This window comes from Lepisosteus oculatus, chromosome 8 (assembly GCF_040954835.1).
Source record: "Lepisosteus oculatus isolate fLepOcu1 chromosome 8, fLepOcu1.hap2, whole genome shotgun sequence".
Lineage (NCBI taxonomy): Eukaryota > Metazoa > Chordata > Actinopteri > Semionotiformes > Lepisosteidae > Lepisosteus > Lepisosteus oculatus.
Window position 1 is genome coordinate 4,885,785 of NC_090703.1, and position 19,957 is coordinate 4,905,741.

The 19,957-nt window shown below is 41.6% G+C and overlaps 2 protein-coding genes across 4 annotated transcripts; both read left to right on the forward strand.

The window, feature by feature from the left end:
- The first annotated feature begins 1,210 nt into the window (after positions 1 to 1,210).
- snx6 (sorting nexin 6) lies at positions 1,211 to 12,453 on the forward strand. Of its 2 annotated transcripts, XM_006632291.3 has the most exons (14): positions 1,211 to 1,267; positions 1,426 to 1,476; positions 3,205 to 3,309; positions 3,704 to 3,814; positions 5,912 to 6,033; positions 7,306 to 7,429; positions 8,146 to 8,241; positions 8,541 to 8,646; positions 9,627 to 9,702; positions 10,343 to 10,382; positions 10,779 to 10,865; positions 10,985 to 11,144; positions 11,465 to 11,550; positions 11,631 to 12,453. In XM_006632291.3, exons 1-14 carry the CDS (start codon positions 1,262 to 1,264, stop codon positions 11,682 to 11,684), a joined length of 1,224 nt encoding a protein of 407 aa, XP_006632354.2. In that variant the 5' UTR covers positions 1,211 to 1,261; the 3' UTR covers positions 11,685 to 12,453. The 2 variants fall into 2 exon arrangements, with proteins under 2 accessions (XP_006632354.2, XP_015205895.1); XM_015350409.2 differs by lacking the exon at positions 1,426 to 1,476 and having other exon boundaries at positions 1,228 to 1,267.
- A 1,459-nt stretch (positions 12,454 to 13,912) lies between these two features.
- Positions 13,913 to 19,436, forward strand: eapp (e2f-associated phosphoprotein). 2 transcript variants are annotated; one of them, XM_015350410.2, is made up of 6 exons: positions 13,913 to 14,131; positions 15,045 to 15,235; positions 16,632 to 16,763; positions 17,717 to 17,834; positions 18,415 to 18,543; positions 18,629 to 19,436. In XM_015350410.2, exons 1-6 carry the CDS (start codon positions 14,061 to 14,063, stop codon positions 18,900 to 18,902), a joined length of 915 nt encoding a protein of 304 aa, XP_015205896.2. In that variant the 5' UTR covers positions 13,913 to 14,060; the 3' UTR covers positions 18,903 to 19,436. The 2 variants fall into 2 exon arrangements, with proteins under 2 accessions (XP_015205896.2, XP_015205897.2); XM_015350411.2 differs by having other exon boundaries at positions 16,635 to 16,763.
- The last annotated feature ends 521 nt before the right edge of the window (positions 19,437 to 19,957 follow it).

A 19,957-nucleotide genomic window follows, 5' to 3' on the forward strand; every position in this document is an offset into this window, starting at 1 on the left:
AAAAGCTCTTTTACAACACTCCTACCTTTTTTTTTCCCTTCTGCTTCAAACCCATTGCTTACAATTCATAGCCGGCAGCCATATCACTCTGCAGCTCACAGCTGGCAGCCCACCGAAGCCTGGGCAGTACCTGGATGGGAGACCTCCTGGGAAAAACTAAGGGTTCAGAACAGTATAGTAAGGGGGACACTATACTGTAAAAAGGGGCTGTCCTTTGGATGAGACATAAAACCGAGGTCCTGACTCTCTGTGGTCATTAAAAATCCCAGGGTGTTTCTCGAAAAGAGTAGGGGTGTAACCCAGGCGTCCCGGCCAAATTTCCCATTGGCCTTTATCAATCATGGCCTCCTAATAATCCCCCTCTATGAATTGGCTACATTACTCTGCTCTCCTCCCCACTGAGAGCTGGTGTGTGAGGAGAGTACCGGCACATCATCCAGGTGGGGCTGCACACTGGTGGTGGTGGAGGGGATCCCCATGACCTGTAGAGAGTGTCCAAAATGTAATTTTAATTGAATAATAATTAAATGAATTTGATTAGATTATTATTACAGAACACATGAATGAGGGGTGATTCTGAAATTTAGGAATCGGCGCAGCTTTTTAAAAACTTAAACCATACAGCTTTTTAAGAGCTGAAGGAAATTTTTAAACATTCAGAAAAAATTTTTAAAAAATCCATAATAGACAGGAGACCCCCCTCCCCCCAAGACTAGGACTGGAGTTGACAGCAGTATACGTTACACTGTAATAACGCTTCTCGTTAAAAAAAAAAAAACGTGAATCAAAGACTAACTCTAGATTTCAGGTTTAGGGAACTACAGCATCAAGATGAATCCAGTTTTTTTAAAAAACAAACAAACAAACAAACAAACAAGGCTGAGCATTTTCAGAAAAAGGCTGTTTCTAAAATACACCAGGTCACGTTTACAAGTGCGTCGTGGCTGTGGAAGACGATTCACCCCCGACAGGGTCGTCGTTCATCGGCTCAGGCATGATCTTCCCGGGGCCGGGGTGCAGCTCGCTGGCCCCGCCGCCTGCGATTTGCAGAGCCCCCCTCAGCTGCCCCATGGAGCCCTTTTTGTGCCATATGGGCACTCGGAGCGGGTCACCCCCCCGCAAAAGAAGTGAAGTTCAACAGCAGCCCCGCTCCCTCCCCCGCCCCCCAGCGGCCGCTCCGTGCCCACCGCGCCGGCTCCTCCTCCTGCCTCCCTGCGCCGCACGTCAGCGCTCCGCCACAACTCCGCTCGCAGTCGCAGCCATGATGGTAGGTGTTTCTCCAGCCTTTCGCCTGGCTTACCTTCATCTATTTCTTTAAAAAAAAAAAATCGCACGCACTCTCTCAGTTGGAAAAAAAAAAGGTGCTCAAGTGACTAGCCGTGCTAATGTGCGTCCTGTGGTCTCCTGATTTTCTTGTCTTTGTAGCAGGAAGGGTTAGACGACGGTCCCGATTTCCTTTCCGAAGAGGACAGGGGAGTAAGTTTGTTTTTTTCCCACCCCTCCTCCTCCTCCTCATGCTGCATCTTACTTTTTAGAAATAATGAGACTTGCGCCTTTATTAATTCTCTTCCACGTCAGTGAGGAGAATGCATGTGTTTTTCCGTTCTGCTGATGCGCTTCAAGTTTTTAGCTACTGCTTGACCAACAACCACTCTGACTTCCTATTAGCTAATGTGTATTATTGTAGATTTTGCGCCGGTGGAGTCTTTGAGTACATATTTCCCCAACATTTATGATGTAGTGTAAGCTGTTTACATAGGTATATTAATGTAATGGGGTTATTTTCCCGTGATTACATCAAAGTATATGTATTGAGGCCCTGTAGGTAATGCTCGTTATTGCCAACAGGCTGCATTATCCAGTGGGAGCTGAATGTTTTTCCTTTTCTTTGGACTGAAGAATAGCCGAAGCAAAGAATGTGATAGTGGGCACCAGTGCCACTGGTCACTGTGCATGGGCCCTGGATGTGGCTGTCAAAAGTAAAAAATATGTACTGCAGGCTTGGTCAGCAAATGCATGAGGCAGTGCTGTGATGGGCCAGATACTTGTGTGCAAGCTTTGATTTGCTTAGTGTGTAGTTTCGTTACTGCTGCTGAATTAAAAAAAAAACGTGGTCATGGGCCATTTGAGAACAAGTATTGTCGTTCGGGTGAAGGTAACTCTTTCCAAAGGATGAGAAGGACACCCAGCGCTCCACTCAAGGGCAGTGGGTTTCCTTGTCTTGCTTTCAGTTTAGCTGTTGCTCACGATGTGCTAACGAGGAGAGACTTAATGGGAGAAAAAAAATAGCCCCGATGTTCAATAATTTAAATACCACGCCTTTCTGTTCTGTGTTTTCAGACGTGATTGTCACTTGTCAGCCAGTTACAGAAAACCAGACGCTGCATGTTTAATAGTGTGCCTACAGTCGTTGGACTAAATTTTCATTAACAATTAACTGACTCTTCCTGTTCTCTCCCGTGAGAGGTCCCCGATTCAGTTTCTGCCTGTAAACCCCTCTTTATCAAACCAAACTTTCAAGAATTGCCTGCTGGAAGCATTCGCGGTATTAATCAATGATAGCTTTCAGAAAAAAATGCAGAAGAGGATGAATTCTATATTTCAGCAAACAGCTTTTCCGTTTGTGCTCATCAGGACAAATGAAACAGTTACATTATCTTTTGCTTCCTCTTTATAATTTCTGAAAGCCGGTGATGGGTTCAGACACTGGGAAAGCCCCTTGTAAGACAGAAAATAAGTGTCTTCACAGTTGGACTCCTTAATGCATCACGTAATTCTCTGAGGATTTGTGTGTTTTCAGAAAGGTACGTACGTAGGCTGTAGATTGTTCTATGCAGGGGCTGATCTGAAGCTGCAAGTGCACTCCACCGAAGGACTGTGTGATCTTGCACCCTGAGCACCGTCCCTTAGATACATTTTACAGTTCTCTTCATTGTAGTCAAAATGTAAGTGTATCTCGTATGTGAATGTTAGCTTGCAAAAACCCCTTTATCACTGACAGGCTGTTAAAAGATTCAGCAGAGTGGAAAATATCTCCCTCCTGAATGCTATTTTAAAAATTACTTTTGCCTTCTGTCTTATCTAGGTTGCTTCTACACCATTAAAAAGCTGTCAGATGATTTTTGCAAACGTGTGTGTGTGTACTGTGGTTCTGTTCACTATATTGCAAGTTAGTTGTTTATAATGCTGGTGTTTTTCCTACAGCCCAGAGCAGTAAATGTGGATCTTCAAACTGATGCAACACTTCAGGTAGACATCTCGGATGCTCTCAGTGAGAGGGACAAAGTAAAATTTACCGTTCACACAAAGGTACGTCCTGTTTTCTTTTATATTGAATCAATAATGAATTTCAAACTGTAGGTTATTTAAAATTGACCCCTATGGTCAAGTACTGTCTTTTGGCCTAATAATAGCTGTTGAAGTTCTTCATTAAAATCCAGTGAGGATTTTCACTCTGAAGGAGGATCTCCGCGGAGCTTTATAGCACCAGAAAAAGAGTGCATAATCAGTGCAGTGAACATTTGTTCATAGGCATCAACTGACATTTATCATCTTAAACACAGTTTTCCAGATCACTGCCTTGTTTGCATGTTCATGTTTAAACCCAGTTTAAAGTGAGTGCAAGCTCTCTTCTCAGGTTTTGACCTTGATGTGATATTGTATTGACTCCAGACTGGGGATTATGCTGATCTTGGTCTTTCAGAGCTCTTTGCCAAACTTCAAACAGAATGAGTTCTCAGTGGTTCGGCAACATGAGGAGTTCATCTGGCTTCACGACTCTTTTGTTGAGAACGAAGAATATGCCGGTTACATTGTGAGTACACAAAAAAAACAGCGCCGTTTAAAACTAGTATTTTTCATAAGAATTCTAGTGAATTTATACTCTCCACTCCCTTATAGTTTCATTTCCTTTTTGCACTGATGGCATGCAGAACATAATAAAGCTTACAAATGAGAGGAGGCCATTCAACCCCTCTGGCCCATGAGGACATTGGTAGTTAATTGATCCCTGGACTTCATAATTGATCCCTGGACTTCATTCCGTGTCTGGAAATAAACCAGGAAACTGGCTTCAAAGACGTGGCTGGATGGCTTGTTCCACACTCCCACAACCCTTTGCATACAGAAGTGCCTCCTGTTCTTGGTTTTAAGGGCACTTTCATGTAGTTTCCACTTGTACACCCTGTTCTGTGTCTCACTGTGGACTGAAGTCCACTGGGTTGAGTGTGTCAGTGCCTTTGACCGATTTTTAAACACGTGTTGGGTTGCCTTGAAGTCTGCTCTGGTCCATTCCTTCAGCCTGTCATGTTGTGAAGCAAACATGTTAGTCTTTCAGCACTGTATCAGCGTGTAGGTTAAAACCTGAAATAGATGAGTTAATTGTGACATGAATAATACATGTGTTAACGGACGTAACTAACACACTGTGGTAGCTACGCATTATCTGGTCAATTGAATTGTCAGATGTATTTCATGGGGTTTTATTCATGTTTATAGATTGTTTTTTCACAACAATGTGGTGTTTGAAAGCAGCAGTAACGCAGAACAGCAGCACATGTAAACAATTGTAGTCTGTGCCTTGGAGGACAGTACTTCTTGTGCTTTCCATCAGAAATGGTATGTTTGCCCTCTGCTTTTTTAAAATCAGACTCCAAAAGAAAGGGGAAAACTCTGCTTTGTTGTATTTTTAGAATTTAAATATTTTAATTATTCAGCTAAATATTTTGTCTTCCAAACCTCAGATCATCTGTCATAGAAAATACACATGCAGAGAACATTTCCTTTTCAGGGTCCTTGCGTTCAACAGTTTGGATAGTATATTCAAAACACTTTGGCCCCTCAATTCCCTTTGTTTTTTTTATGGGAATTTCAAAATAAATCCTTTGGTGCTCAATGCAGATTCCATCATTCAATTCAGTTCACGTGATTTTTTTGATGCATGGAAAATTAATAAACTACAGCGTAGTTTTAAATATTTCATTATCAAAAGTGGTTACATTTGCATAAACCTGGCACTTTCTGCGGCACAACCGCGGGACTGAAGTGCCCCATGTGGAATTATTCGGCTGAAATGGAAGGACATTCTTGACATTCTATGGATGATGTATGCTTTTTGCTAGGTATTTACATGGCAGCAATATGTTGAGCCTTACGTGAGTCTGTTGGATGCAACCCAGGCTACACTCACAGCTAAGTCTTCAACAGCTTGAGTCATGTCTGTGCCGTGAGGAGGGGGGCTGCTGTCACATGATGGATTGGCTTGGTTGATTATGAGAAAGCCAAGTGTTTCTGTGCTGAAGAAAGAGCCAGTGCAATGTTGTATGCATTTTCTGAGTATTGTTTGAGCTCAATGAAACAAAGGTGAGAGGCGGCCGACACGAAAGCAGTTCACTCTCTGTCGAGCTTCTGAGCAGAAGAAAGTTTTGATGTGTAGAATGTGTTTCTTTGGCTCTCAGCAAGGCTCCTAGTGTAGCGGATTAAGAATGATCTACATCATGCTCACATTGTCCTTTCACAGACTGTATCAGGTTCTTACTTTGTTTAACCACTACAAAACTCAATTCAATTTTGATTTATTTTTAGTTTTTTTTTTCCCATTTCTGTGCAGTGTTAACGGCTGTTGTGGGGAAAAAAAGGCAGTACTGGTGTCATTTGATAGAACTGGGAGCAAAGCTATTTTCGATTGTGTTTGTGAAGTTCTGACAGATTTTCTTTTGAGAATCATTGACGTGTGGGTATTCTGTTCTGTCATTCAAGTGTGACTGCCATGATTGATTAGTGTGGTGTGGTGTCTGGGGCAGTGATTGTGTTCAACATGGATTCTGTTTCCACTGATCATGGAAACACTGAACCCCCCATGTTAAGTGGGTGATGCATGTGATGGCTCAATATAAACCATTTATGCTCCCAGATCCCCCCTGCTCCTCCCAGACCAGACTTTGATGCATCAAGAGAGAAACTGCAGAAACTGGGGGAAGGAGAAGGATCTATGACTAAGGAGGAGTTCACTAAAATGAAACAAGAACTAGAAGCGTGAGTATATGAATCTCATTTCTAAATCTCTTCCTCTGCCTTGCCTTGTGTTAAAGCTGTTGGGATCGTTTAATGTGACACTGCAGGTTTGGCACAGTCTTGCACAGTGCAAAGCAAGAACTCTGAGTGCTTTCATGGACGTTTTAATGACATGTAGACTCGATCAGCCATTGGCTGATCATCTGGTGTGGCTTCTGCCAGCGGCTCCTGCACTGTCCCGCTGGGAATGATCTGGCACTGCAGGATTGGCTTGAAGGCACAGGAGAGCCTTGGTCTGAAGGTGCTCATCAGTGTGTCAACAAAGCACGAGAATGCCCTCGCTCACTTCCACAGCTAACAGATCCCTGCCCACCTTACCACACTTCTGCCACCCTGCTGGCTGGCATATGCAACAGCTGGCATAATGCACACAACAGTGCATAGATATTGCTGAGCCGCAGAAGAGACAATTTCATCTCCCCGTCTACGTGTTATTCCTAAGCATGCTGCTCTTTGTCTGCTCATGCAGACAGCTAGCTAACGTTATTCTGGAAATGCCAGGTTAGTTATTCCTGGAATGTCTCGGGCTGCAGGCAGTGTAGTCTGGAGACAGCTCTGCAGATGAATCAGATAGGTGACCCTCTGCTTTCCTGGACACAGAGCTGATTCTTCACTATGAGTTCAGATTGTTGAAGCAGAAAATGTATTTTTGTGGGTAACTTAACTCGGACTCAGGCTGCCTTCATAATACCCAATTGGTCTTCATTACTTATTTAAAATTGTGTGTTTTTGATTGACTAGACAGATTCTTAATTTGCTCATTTGGGCAACATTCAAATATTGGAACATCAGCACCTGGTTTTTCTAAGAAATCCGTGACTTAACTCTGCATTTTGTATTTCCAAAGAACAATACGACTGCGTCAAGAAACCTGTCTGCTCTCTAGTTAAAATCTAAATATCATGGAATATACTTGCTTTTTCACCTAAGGCTTCTGAGATTTTTTTTGTTGGATAAATAATGACAAAGTAAAATTTGTGTTAAGTCACATGAGGACATGGTGAGGAACAGATGAAGGTCATATATGTTTTACTGTGTAAAACCATGGCATCATGGAGGCTGTACTTGCTTTTTCACATGGATGTAAGGGGTTGAGGCTGATCCCTTGTCTTTTCTCATGAACCAGCTGGGTGAGATCTTGGACCAATACTATCTGCCAAACAGGCCAGCAGGGCTGCAGGGCGTCCTCTCATTGGTGACCTCCGTGTTCTTCTCTTGTGTTATTTCTTGCAGAGAATATCTGGCCATTTTCAAGAAAACGGTTGCAATGCACGAGGTCTTCCTGTGCCGTGTTGCTGCTCACCCTGTCTTAAGGAAGGACCTGAACTTTCATGTGTTTTTAGAGTATAACCAGGATGTAAGTTCACAAGCCCACTTCGCATTCACTTCTCTGAATTTATTTTGAGAAGAGCTGTCATAAGAGCTGTTACACATTATACTGATCGTTGGTTTTGACCTTGAGATGAACATGTGCTTCACAATGTATGTCATTGTGCCCGTGAGGTGGCTTTTATCTTTCATTGCTGGGATTACAGCCCTATCTACTCAGTGTGCTTTTCTTTTTTGTGCAGATAAGCTTGCTTTATGGTTTGAATTGGTTTGAATCTTGTAGAGTTAGTTGTAGATTTTTGATGGCGACAAACATACCAGCGTTGTGCATCCCAGGCTTTGAAAGATACAGGCTGCTGACTGGTATCCAGAAAAAGGCTGAGAATTGGTAGCTTTTTCTTGAGCTCGTAGGGTGAAATTGTCAGAGTTCTTAAACTGTCTGGTCACACCTGGGTTCCGCTGGTGGTTAATGAATATACCAGGAGTGTACAGCACATATGTGTCTTCTTGAACAACTCGTCGGTTAGCCTTTGAACTTGATTAGGGTTTGTTGCTGAGCAACATGTCTCCCAAACTGTCAGTAGTTAACAGTTCTTGTGAATCTGTTAAGTAAGGCAATTGACTTCAAAGAAAGAGAAGAGGGTTGTCTTCTTGAGTTTTGTTGACTAAATTCTTTACCTGTCTTATTTGTTGTCTGGTGCATCACACTGTTACACTCGGCCTTCTCTCTTTTCTCATCTGCAGCTAAGTGTTCGAGGCAAGAACAAGAAAGAGAAACTTGAAGATTTCTTCAAGAACGTGGTGAAGTCTGCGGACGGAGTCATCGTGTCGGGGGTAAAGGTGAGGAGAGGTCGCACGTTCAACAGCTTCGTGTTGTTGCTCTTCTGGGTCTGGTGGGGCAGACATGCACAGTCCACAGCAATCCAAGGCAAAAGACGTAGGAAGTAACAAATGGATAAATGGATCTCCTCTGCCAGGCGGTCTGATAATGTACCCTTTCTTTTTGGTATAAAACGTTCCGTGGTGCGTGATGGTATCAGTAAATTATATCAGGCGAGAGAAAGGAAAATATTTGGTTGTGAAATTCTGTAAGAACCTGAGAGCTTCGTTTTTATCAGGTTTTGCTTTTTGCACTGTAGGATGTAGATGATTTCTTTGAACACGAGAAGACTTTCCTTTTAGAGTATCACAACCGCGTGAAGGATGCCTCGGCCAAGTCCGACAGAATGATCAGATCTCATAAAAGTAAGTTGTCTCCTGCGTTTCCTTACGTGCTTTTGAAGTAAGAGAGAGATGTGCTGCGGAGGATTCTGAACCAGGTCTTTAAAGAATGCATGGGCAAATGATCCACTGATGTAATCTGTAATGGCACCACCTGCCTAGTTAAATCTAAATCACTCTTCATTCTCAATTAATTGTCTTGAAATGGTAACTGAACTTTTTTATCCTGTTTTATAATATATAGTATCATGTTTTTCCACAAAGACTTACATATCGGTAATGAGCTTTGTATTTTACTTTGACTTTTTAAATTGTTTTGCTGACATATGGAAATGGGTAAGTTACAGTTTAAATCTTTGCAGTTTGCAGTTTTACACAAAGGGTTGTGGGAGCCTGGAACAAGCTACCTAGCCATTCTGTTGAAGGCAATACCCCGGCTTCTTTCACGAAACAAGTGGCTAAGATTGTCAAACCGATTAGCTGTTATCTAGCCTGTTTGGTAGTGAGGAAGAATGGTCTCATTTCATTTGAAACTGCTCTTCTTGTAATAAAGGCATCTGATTTCTTCATATTTTGTCCTCTGTCCTAATACTGTTCTGCTGTGGTTTGAGTTTGTCAGAAAAGGTGCAGCAATATAAAGAGGTTAAGTCTGTATTTGTTTTTCATATGGTTTTTACACAGTTTTTTGTAACAGTTTTGTGACATTTGTCACAAGATATGCTGTGGTATATAAACAACCAAGATCTATGTGGTTTCCACAGGTAACATGATACTATATATGTATGTAGAATCCTGTATTAGTCATTACAGAGCCCATTCTAGTCTCAGAAGGTAACTATGTAAAAACAGAACACTTAAGCTATGTGTTAAGTTTCATTGACATCAGCCTAAGGAACAGTAAGAAGGTTGTCTGGACCCTGAAGCATTTTCTAATTCCTAGTTTAGTAGCTGTTCCTTCATTATGGATCCAATTTCAAGGATGCTTCATCTTCTTTCTTTGTTAGGTGCTGCAGATGATGTCAACAGGATTGCCTCTACGCTGTATACCCTAGGAACTCAAGACTCAACAGATGTATGCAAGTATGTGCCTACAAGTGTCACGGGGAATATTGTTTTTACTGAAGACAGTCAGGACGCATGTCACTTGAAACCTGGAGTTTAGCTACAGAACCCCTCATGGTCAGCTCCTGGATGTGTTGATCGGGCATTGTGCTTTTTGAAAGCAGATTCTGTTTAACACAATCTGCATTTCACTTCCTGCGCAGGCCATGGGAATGTGTGAGTGAGCAAGCATGTGGTTTAACATATGAAAGGCAATCTAAAAAATATGAGATAGCTGTTGTGTTATATATTTTAAAAGTTGCAAGCATTGCCACATATATTCAAATTGATGGCATTGTCAGCAGCAGATGCAAAAACACTACACAAGTACTCTTCTGCATTTACAGTGTAGTGCTTTTTTGTCTTGGTGGTTTTGGTTACACCTGTGAATTCGCAGATGCATGAAAAACAGTACGTCAAAGAAGGATAGACAAATTAAGTCACATCATTTTAAAATAAAGGAAATAAAAAGCAGAACCGTATGCAAAATGCATTTATTTAAATTTTGTGGCTTGAATATATGCGAATGTCTTTTACATAGTTGGATGTATTTTCAAAGTGTACTCTGAACTGTCTCATAACATTTTTACTTTCTCTTCTTCTTTGTGTCTGTTTGCAGGTTCTTCTTGAAAGTTTCAGAATTATTTGAAAAAACGCGGGTAAATATTTTCAGTAATATCTTTCATTTTCTGTACTGTACAGCATACCTATTAGAATGTATTTTGTGAACATTTCTCAGGCAATAGTACATAGTTTTCATTTTGTGAGTACATTCCAAGTCCTTATTTAATGTCTTTGGAATGGAAGCAGGAGTTCTAAACTACGGAAGTAGACAGCGGGCAACTGATTCAGGGTTAGAGTTTGTGCCATCTTTTCACAGTATGCTAAAAAATGCTTTTGCATACATATTAAGACAATGGTTTCTGCTTATTAAGTTGTTCTGAACTGGATCCAGTTTACCTGTTGTGCTTGGTGAGCCAATTTATTTTCTGTGTGCTGTGTTCAGTTTTGTTTTTAACTTATTGCTTTTGTGAATATTTTTGAATCACCTGCAGAAAATAGAAGCACGAGTGGCTGCAGACGAGGATCTTAAGCTGGCTGACTTGCTAAAGTATTACCTTAGGGAATCACAAGCTGCAAAGGTGAGTAACTCTTGGGTATGGGTATTACAATTGGCTTGCGGTCCGTATAGTGTGCAGCTACTCAGTTGTGCTATATCTAATACTTTCAGTGCATTCACAGCTGTGTTCTCTTCATACAGGATCTCCTTTACAGAAGAGGGAGGGCACTCGTTGATTATGAGAATGCTAACAAGGCACTGGACAAAGCTAGGGCTAAAAACAAAGATGTCCTTCAAGCAGAAACGAGCCAGCAGGTTTGCTGTCAGAAGTTTGAAAAGATTTCAGAATCTGCAAAACAAGGTAGATCTTTCTTCTTTTCAACGCCTCCCTAAAACATTCTTCCACCAAATGTCTTCCGCCGGCATTACTGATTCTCTAGCGAAGGATTGTGCTGTTGGGTGGGAACTGTGAACTTAGTACTCTGATTGAGGAGTATGCAAACCAAATGTTGCTCTTAGATTTAATCAATTTTCTCTCTCCTTGCCTTATTCTATTAAAGGAGAAAAGTCCTTTTTATAGCTTGCAGCTGTGTTTAAGCTTTAATGACCATTTGAAATGTTCAGTGTGCTCAAAGCCAGTTTTCAGTCTGCTCAGAAGCGTTTTGTGTTTTTGTTTTGCAGAGCTTATAGACTTTAAAACAAGACGGGTAGCTGCTTTCAGGAAGAACCTTGTGGAACTGGCGGAACTGGAGCTGAAGCACGCTAAGGTTATATATTCTTTTTCCGTAAATGTGAGGTCTGAAACAGTTGTGAGCAGTAAGGCTATAAACTCTTCCTTTCCTTTCAGGGCAATCTACAGCTGCTGCAGAGCTGCCTAAGTGTGTTAAAAGGAGACACATAAGCTGTGACTGGCCTGCACGCTGAAAAGGGCTTCACCTGTCGTGTCTCGTCTTGATTCTGAAGATGAAGGAGAGTGTTCCTGCATCTCTCATCTGCAGAATGCACATATTTGAGAAGCTGAGATACCTTGTTCCCTCTTAATTGCAAAAAAAAGAGGAATTCAGCTGTGGATTAAATACCTGATGTCAAAAAGTTCACACAGCACAAGTATATCTTTATTTAATCACTTAGAATTTTCATTGTTAACAATCAAATATTGTTTTGTGGAATTCACAATATAAATATCACACTTCATTTATGTCAGACATTGCTTAGTGATAAAGAGGCAAATATAGTTTCAGTAATCTTTTATTGTGATGCTGCTCAGTACATTGTTCCAGGTGAGCTGATTGTTACTCTTATTAAAGTGTATTGTCACTAAAAACGCCTTGTATATGTTGTATTAGTTTTTACTATAATTTCTAATGAACATCTTATTTTGATTTATTCTCAGTTTTTATTTTTTAATATGAAATGGTAATTTCTTAAATTTGGGGGTACAACTTCTTCTGTAATGTCTTTTTATTTTCAAAATAAGCAAATGCTTCAGTATGTTTGCCTTAAAATATAGACTAATCCTAATGAGTATTGTAAAAATAAAATGCTATCTTAGTGATTTTTAAGTGCACTGTATGAATGTTTTTCACAGTCTGTGACCAAAGCTTCCATTGACTTAAATGGAGGAATGCTGATTTGATTATTAATAATAATAAACTACAATTTACTGTGAATTAACACTGTAAAGGATTTTTGTCAAAACAAGAAAGCAGTTTGTTTGGAAAGTAATATCGTTTGCCTCTTTCACAGTTTTGTGCAGTAAAATATGATGAAGTTTTACTTGATCAATCTCATCAAAATGTGGAATTCTTTTGCCTTTTTTTCTGGAAAGCTAACAACCAGCCTGGTTAACTCAGTATGGTGTTTCACTTTGCACAGCACTTTGAAACAGGCATCTCTTCCTTTTCTGGAATTAAAGGAATGCTTGAATATTCAAAACCTATTATTAGACAATTCCCATTTTCCTATAATGATTGGATTGGACCTTTGCTTAGGCATGATCTTCCAGTCCTCCAGTCCTCCATTCTGCAATGGAGAAGAACGGTTTGCTCTTTTCAATAAGTCTTGCTGCTGTTCTGTGTAAAAGGCGGTTTACCGTGTCTCAGGCCCAAGTGTCTTAAGGAAATCCTATTTCAAGTATGACCATTGCAGCACATCAGCATTGTTGCCCACAGCTGTGTCCCAGTTTTTAACATTTTACCTCAGAGGTTAGTGTTAAAATAAAGAAAGCAGAGAGTTGCTGACACCACTCTTTCTAAAGCCTGGTATGTTTATCTGCATAAGGGGGAGGATTTCCTCCAGAGGCACAAAGTGTCTTGTTTTCCTTAAACGATGGACAGAACTGTTCAAACTATTCGTTGGGCATTCTCCTGAAAGCTTCCTTACACACTGAGTTCTGACGAGCTGTTCTATTCCATTAATTGTCTTGAATATTTTTAACTTGGAAGTGGACTTTTCCATCTACTACTATAATTAACAGCACCCAAGTGCCCAGTGCTCCTGGATGGGGTCTGTGTGCTCCAGTCGGGGGCTTGTATGTGTATCCAACAAACTGTCAATATCGCGTCTTTGAGCAACTAGTTGGGTACAGTTTAGGGATAAGATTAGTGCAGGGTTATTGTTAATGACACATTTTCAAAATATTTACCCGCAACATCAATGGTCTCTTAAGAGTACCAGAAGGTCAGAAAACATCAGGACCTCTGAACGTTTAGACTGTATTCTGAAAGTTTTGTAAAGGCTTTATATGCTCAGCACCTACTTTTAATTGGCCCTCTTTGGTAGTAAGAACCTAACCTCGGACTTCATCTGCATTACGAAAGTATGTGTATGTATTCTGTATGATTATCAAATGTAAAAAAAAAAGGTTTTCTAACTGGAGCAAACCGAACTTGAAAAAAAATGTTTTAACTTAAGTGAGGATTGAGTAGTTTCATGTGAGGTTGTGAGTAAACATAAACTCGCAAATATATAGAGGCAAAAAAATAGTATGTTGAAAAGGGGAGCGAGATCACCTGAACACATTTGTAGCGTAGGAGTTACGTTGGAAGGAGGAAGTCGTGTAAAAATTTGCGTTCCTTGTCTGGTTCAGCGTGGAACTGAACTTCTCGGGTAAACGTTGCTCGGGGAACAGAAATGTGTGTCGGACCGCTTATCTTGTACGATTGCATGCGCAAATTGCGTGCATCCGTTTATATGTAGCGAGTCTGTGGTGCATCTGCTAAATAGACTGGCAAGAGGAGAAACTCGTTTTGTTTGTCAGCGATACTGTTTTGAGAAAATGAATCGGAGAGATGATTACGATTCCTACGACATCGAGGAGCCTAGCGACGAGGAGGGCGCAGAGAGCAGGTAACTGTACGTTTAGAATACACACATTATTTGGCCTTACTGCCTCAGAGCGACTAGTTTTAATAATTGTAGTGGTACGTTTTCATAGCCGTACATGTTAATGGTTAGTACCAGGTCAGTTTTCCCACTAATTCCGTTTGAAAAAAGAGGTTTGCATTATTGTTTCGTACATCGAAAGTTTAGTCTATGCGGTGAAAAGGGTTTCTAGTGAAGTTCTTCCTGATTCATCCAGAAATCGCAGTGTTCCTTTTTAGTTAATCGAGCTTCAGTTGTCTACAGGGAAGTTAGTTGTCCGAGAATAATTATATTACCTTGAAACATAGCGGCTTCTGTTGACACTGTTCATTTAAAGCATCTGGCCTGCAAGATACTCCTCGTTAAAAACGATTATTTTCAGAGAAGCAAAAGCAAAAGTTACCACCTTGTTATTCCGGACCCTTGTCAGAACCTAAATGCAAAGCAAGTCTTGGCCTACCCAGTACTGGATGGGAGACGTCTAAGGACAAGTTTTGGTGTTGGTGGAGTTCTTCCTTCATGCAAACATTTTGTAACCGCGTTATCCAATACAGTGTCGCAGGGGAGTGGGAACCCGGCAGGCAAGGCAAGATACACCCTTGACGGGCCACAAGTCAACTGCACAGACACAAACGCACTGTAGGTGGCGCTCTTCTCTCTGCTAATGCTCTTTGCAGGGAAACCAGCAAAGTTGGACAGGTGCTATTACAGTACTGGAGGTCAAGGTTTTGTGCACTTCATTGGTATACCTTCTGTTCACACATATTAAGATGTTCCACTGTATTTCTAGAATTGTTAAATAACAGTACGTCTGTGAAGGCTGTGTACGTTTTCCGTGGCGCACAACTGTCATTGTTGACTTTTTTCCGTGCCCGCTGTGCCGTGTGGTTCTCCGCAGCTCCGAGGACGAGATAGACGTGCTCCTTCACGGCACGCCAGACCAGAAGCGCAAGCTGCTCCGAGAGTACCTGACGGGGGAAAGCGCGTCTTCCAGCGAGGATGAGTTTGAGAAGGAGATGGAAGCGGAGCTCAGCTCCACCATGAAGTCCATGGAAGGCACTTGGGTCGCTCCGGCAGCACCAGCAGCAGGTGTTTCAGACGCTTTCATTGCCTGCCTGCACAAACCCCTGTAAACAGCGTGGAAGTTCTCCGCTGCTTTGATGAGCAAAGGCAGCCCTACCCTTTGTTGTGGAGGTCTGGAGATCCTTTATCGTAGAAAGTGCAAAGAATAATATTCTGAATGTAAAAAAGACTGTGAAACCTTTTCTGTCGTAAGTGATCGCAGAAAATGACATTTGACTGAACTGACTTGATATAGGCTAATTAAGTACTAAGGGTGTTCAACAGGGGCGTGTGTCAGCTGTTCAGGTCTGAGGCTAAGTGCTATTGACTGCTGTTGGAGGCAGTACAGGTTGCACATCTGCAACTTAAATGTAGGGACTAGGGAATCCACTGCATACCTGTCACAAAGGCATTGTTTCCTGAATTTCCTGTTACTTATGAAATCCAATAGTTAAAAGGAGACGTCCAACATGTTTAAGAGCTGGAAACAAACAGTTCAAATTCATCCAGGTGGGGCTGCACATTGGTGGTGGTGGAGGGGAGTCCCCATTACATGTAAAGCGCTTTGAGTGGAGTGTCCAGAAAAGCGCTATATAAGTGTAAGCAATAGAATAAATTAATCCTGTTATTAAGCCAATTAAAGATTCAGTTGTGTCACTGAGAGCCTGACTGGAGTAAAAGTTAGCAGGTCTGGACTAGGGTTGGGAACCGCCAGCCTGTCAGGAGGGCCAGTGAAGTGGAAGTGATCAGTGTGGCGCTGTGCAGTCAGGCTGCCATTAATCACCACAAGTGGAATTCTGTAGCAACAGAGACTCCTGGCCAGACTGGCGCACTTAGACCCTCAGAAGGCTCCACAGCCGAAATGTTGTGTTTCGTTTCTTTCTCTTTTATTTAAGCCATTTGTTTGAAGTAACGGTAATTCAAAGTTTGTTCTTCTGAAATTTCATCAAAGTTATGCATAGCAGGATATCACTGTCTTTGCTTGTAACCTGTAGTGTTGTTCATGAAGCCAGTTTTTATATTTGAAGCAACTCATTCAATTAACAGCATTTTCTCCATCTTTTCCAGAATTAGTTTCCACTGTTGTAAAGTGATTTTTCTCCCGTATCTATTCATCTCAATGCTTTTGTCATTGATCTTAGTGCTATTAATCTCTGTTTCATCTGTTCGTCGTGGAGGTTTTATTTTACATCATTTTTTGCTTTCTGTTTAAAATAAGATGAATCCAAAGTTTGTTCTACTGAAATATTCTCAAATGAATGTATATTGGGGTAAAGTGCTACATTTAAAGACGATGTAGATGTGAATTCAGTCATTTGTTCAGATGGACCAGTACATACTGTCCTTCACAATTAGACTGTGTAGTTCTGTACTGAAGCCATGCATGACCATGTGGAAGCTAATGGGGGTTGTTTTCTGTTAGCAGATGAACCATCTGGCAGTGGACAGCCGAGTGCAGACAGCAGGGTGGACTGTGGGGGCAGCAAGCAGCCAGAATACTATGACGACATTTACTTTGACTCGGACTCGGGAGATGAGGACACATCGGAAAAGTGTGGGTACTGCACGACTTGATTCTGTTTCCAGGGACTGCATTTACTACAGTCTGTATTTACATTTGAGCAGTTAACAGACAGAGGAGCTGTATTTCTGACAGGGGTTTGAACCGAAGTGCACAAGGTTATCATTTTAGAAAAAGAAATTGCTACCTGTAACAGATTGACTTTGGGTTTATCATAAAGATAAGATTTTTAAGGGCACTATTTTTCAGAACTGGTTTGCCTCATCATCCACGTGCATGTACATCATAGCTGTAATGACATCATCTGAATGAGGAAGATAGGAGTGGTGAACAATGTCAAGTCTAGTTTTTGTAGTCTTAGTCAGTGATGCTTTTTATAGTCGTCTTCAGGACGATTGAAACTTGTTTTACCAGTAATTCTTCATTCTGGGTGCATGATGCCTTTCTTCTTCCTCACTACTATCTGTTACCGCCTGCCCTCTCTTTTCTCATAGTTCTTTAGTACCTTTATTAGTATTTTTATACAACAATTGTGTATATTCTGTTTTTAATTGTACTTTTTTGGTGAATTTGTTTTGGTTCATTTTTCTTCTTGATGTTCTCGAATTACATTCAGAAAATTGATTTGTTTGGATGGACACTATAGTTCAGTGATTACACTTTGTAAATGGATATTCAGTGTTTTTAGTGCGTATTATGGATAGATTGAGCTACCACCATCTGCATGTAGCCCTGGGTTTAGAGGTGTGGGTGAGTGGTCAGGATTGGGGTTTCGTTACTTACATGCAATCAGCCTACAATAGCGGTTATCATCCCATTAGTATTGCTTTATCAATATATTCCATTTATAAAATGCTTAGAAATGATCTGACGTGTGAATTAACCTTAATGGAGGAACCTTTAATTTCTGAAGAAAATTCAGCCCTTGTTTTTTTGTGCTACCGCTCCGATCGGTGTTCGAGTGAATCGCTGCTCTCGTCTTCCAGGTAATGCGGTAGGCAGGAAGAAAAAGAAGCGGCACAGAATTCCCACGAACGATGAGCTGTTGTACGATCCCGATGAGGATGACCGGGATCAGGCCTGGATGGATGCTAAACGGAGGGGGTGAGTGGATTTCTGCAGCCTCCGGCTCCCCCGCTCTGCTAGGCTCATGGGAAAGCAGCTTGGAAAGGTGGGGTGGGGAGGAGGTGTATTCCTAGGGCTCTTAAGGGTCCCAGGGCGTACTTCCTTCCTTTAGTTTCCCAGGGGGGAAAGTTGCTCTGCAGACAGATGCAAGACATAACACAATCCACAATATGTTTAACACAAAACGAGCCCTTAAACAAATAAAAGACATACAAGCGTGAGGAAAAAAAATAGCCACTTAAGTGATCTTCACAATTTTGAAACATAAAGAAATTGGGTCATCAGTGTGTGAGATGAATAAAGTGTGCATAATGGAGAAAAAAATAAATTTAAATGTATAGTCGGTGAAACAGCTGTAGGTCACCCTCCACAGCATTGTCACGTGAGTCGCTCTGTAAACATATATCCTGGTGCTAAGATGCACTGATTCATGTTGAGTGGACATGATTGCAGTGAACATATCTTGCGAAATAAAATACAATTGCGTGTGTTATTTCAGGATATAACTGGCAAGAGTTATGTTTAAGGTCTCTGCTGTATCTCCCTACCTGGCACTTAGGTACCAAGCCCAGAGGCAACAGAAAAGTCATTCCTCCGGGAAGGCAGCGAAGCCGCAGCCTCTTCCGAGCAGCGATGCGGTCCTGAACTGCCCGGCGTGTATGACTACACTGTGCATCGACTGCCAGAGGTGAGGCCGGCAGTACTGGTGGACGTGTGTGAGTATTACACATGTCCTGGAGCTGATATTCCCCTCTTCCTTTACACCCCCCCAGGCACGAGAAGTACAGAACGCAGTACAGGGCCATGTTTGTGATGAACTGCGCCGTGAACAAGGAGGAGGTTTTGAAGTATCAGGTTCCCTCGGCTCGCAGGAGGAGGAACAGGGGAAAGAAGCAGCAGCAGCCCAGCGAGGACACAGCCGCCGCCGCCGCCGCCCCCTCGGAGGTCTTCCACCCGGTGAAGTGCACCGAGTGCTCCACAGAGGTGGCGGTGTTTGACAAGGACGAGGTCTACCACTTCTTCAACATCCTCGCCAGCCACTGTTAAAAACACAAACTCGTTTCTTTTATACCGTCTGAAAAAGATGGGATCGTTTGATTTTAATTTCCCCCTTGCGAGGCCTAAAAGATCTCAAAATTTGACCGTTGTATCAAACCTGGTTGGTATTTTTGTACATTTGATATAAATGGTAGTTGGGGCTATAGCTCTTGTGGACGTTAGAAACCAGGGTTGAGACGCAGCCTGCGGGGGATGTATTTCTTTCTCTGACCATGACTGATACCTACTGTCGTACTGCTTTGAAAGAAACCTCAGTTTTTGTTTTGTAACATTTTGGTCTGTTTGTGAAAATGCATCTGTTTTGCTGTAAATTGTATGAGCTTCTACCACCCAGGAAATGTTAGAGGGTATCAGTGTCATAACTTGAAAAGGTTTGAATGTTGAATCTTTTTAGGCTTGTTTTAAAGTGTTCATTTGACCTTGTTCTATCATGATACTGATATATTTTGATACAATAGATACAGGCTTGGGGCTCTCAGTATATGTATCTAATTACATTAAAAACAGCTGTGAGAAAAATGAGACCATTTTATCAGATGTTGCAGGTTAAGAAAAATTCAACCTCCTTATTTAAAGCTCTGACGCGGGAAATTGAGATGTCTGAATTTACTATTTTAAACAGTCATTTAGGAACTGTGAGCTGCTGAAAAGCCTGGAAAATACAAATATCTAAAGCCTTTCAAAATAGAGCCACTCAAAGACGAAGAGCCCTTTGGTGAATCCAATTCGACTCATTCAATAATCCTGTTCATGTAATCTGCATAGACTCGTGTTTAGAGAAGCGAGTAAATATTGATGGTGTGATTCTTCAAACTCAGCTGAAGGGGGGCCACCATTGGTGAATAATACAATATTACACCTACTAATGCACATCTCATACTAATAAATATTAATAACTTTACAGTAAGTAATACTATAGGATTGCTTTTTGTAGAGCTTTTCTCGCAGGCGCGTGTATTCTCCTTCTTCATCAAGAAGGCAGAATCTGGCACGGTTTCGTACGCGCTTGTCACGAAACCGTCGCTCAAACAAACGCCTTTTTG

What these genes read in the sequence shown, in the direction of transcription:
- snx6 (XM_006632291.3), top strand. An exon ending in GACTCAACAGATGTATGCAA is followed by an intron (nt 9,703 to 10,342) that starts GTATGTGCCTAC and finishes GTCTGTTTGCAG; the next exon opens with GTTCTTCTTGAAAGTTTCAG. An exon ending in TGGAGCTGAAGCACGCTAAG is followed by an intron (nt 11,551 to 11,630) that starts GTTATATATTCT and finishes CTTTCCTTTCAG; the next exon opens with GGCAATCTACAGCTGCTGCA.
- eapp (XM_015350410.2), top strand. Translation starts at nt 14,061, where the DNA reads ATGAATCGGAGAGATGATTACGATTCCTACGACATCGAGGAGCCTAGC. An exon ending in TCCGGCAGCACCAGCAGCAG is followed by an intron (nt 15,236 to 16,631) that starts GTGTTTCAGACG and finishes GTTTTCTGTTAG; the next exon opens with CAGATGAACCATCTGGCAGT. An exon ending in ATGGATGCTAAACGGAGGGG is followed by an intron (nt 17,835 to 18,414) that starts GTGAGTGGATTT and finishes CCTGGCACTTAG; the next exon opens with GTACCAAGCCCAGAGGCAAC.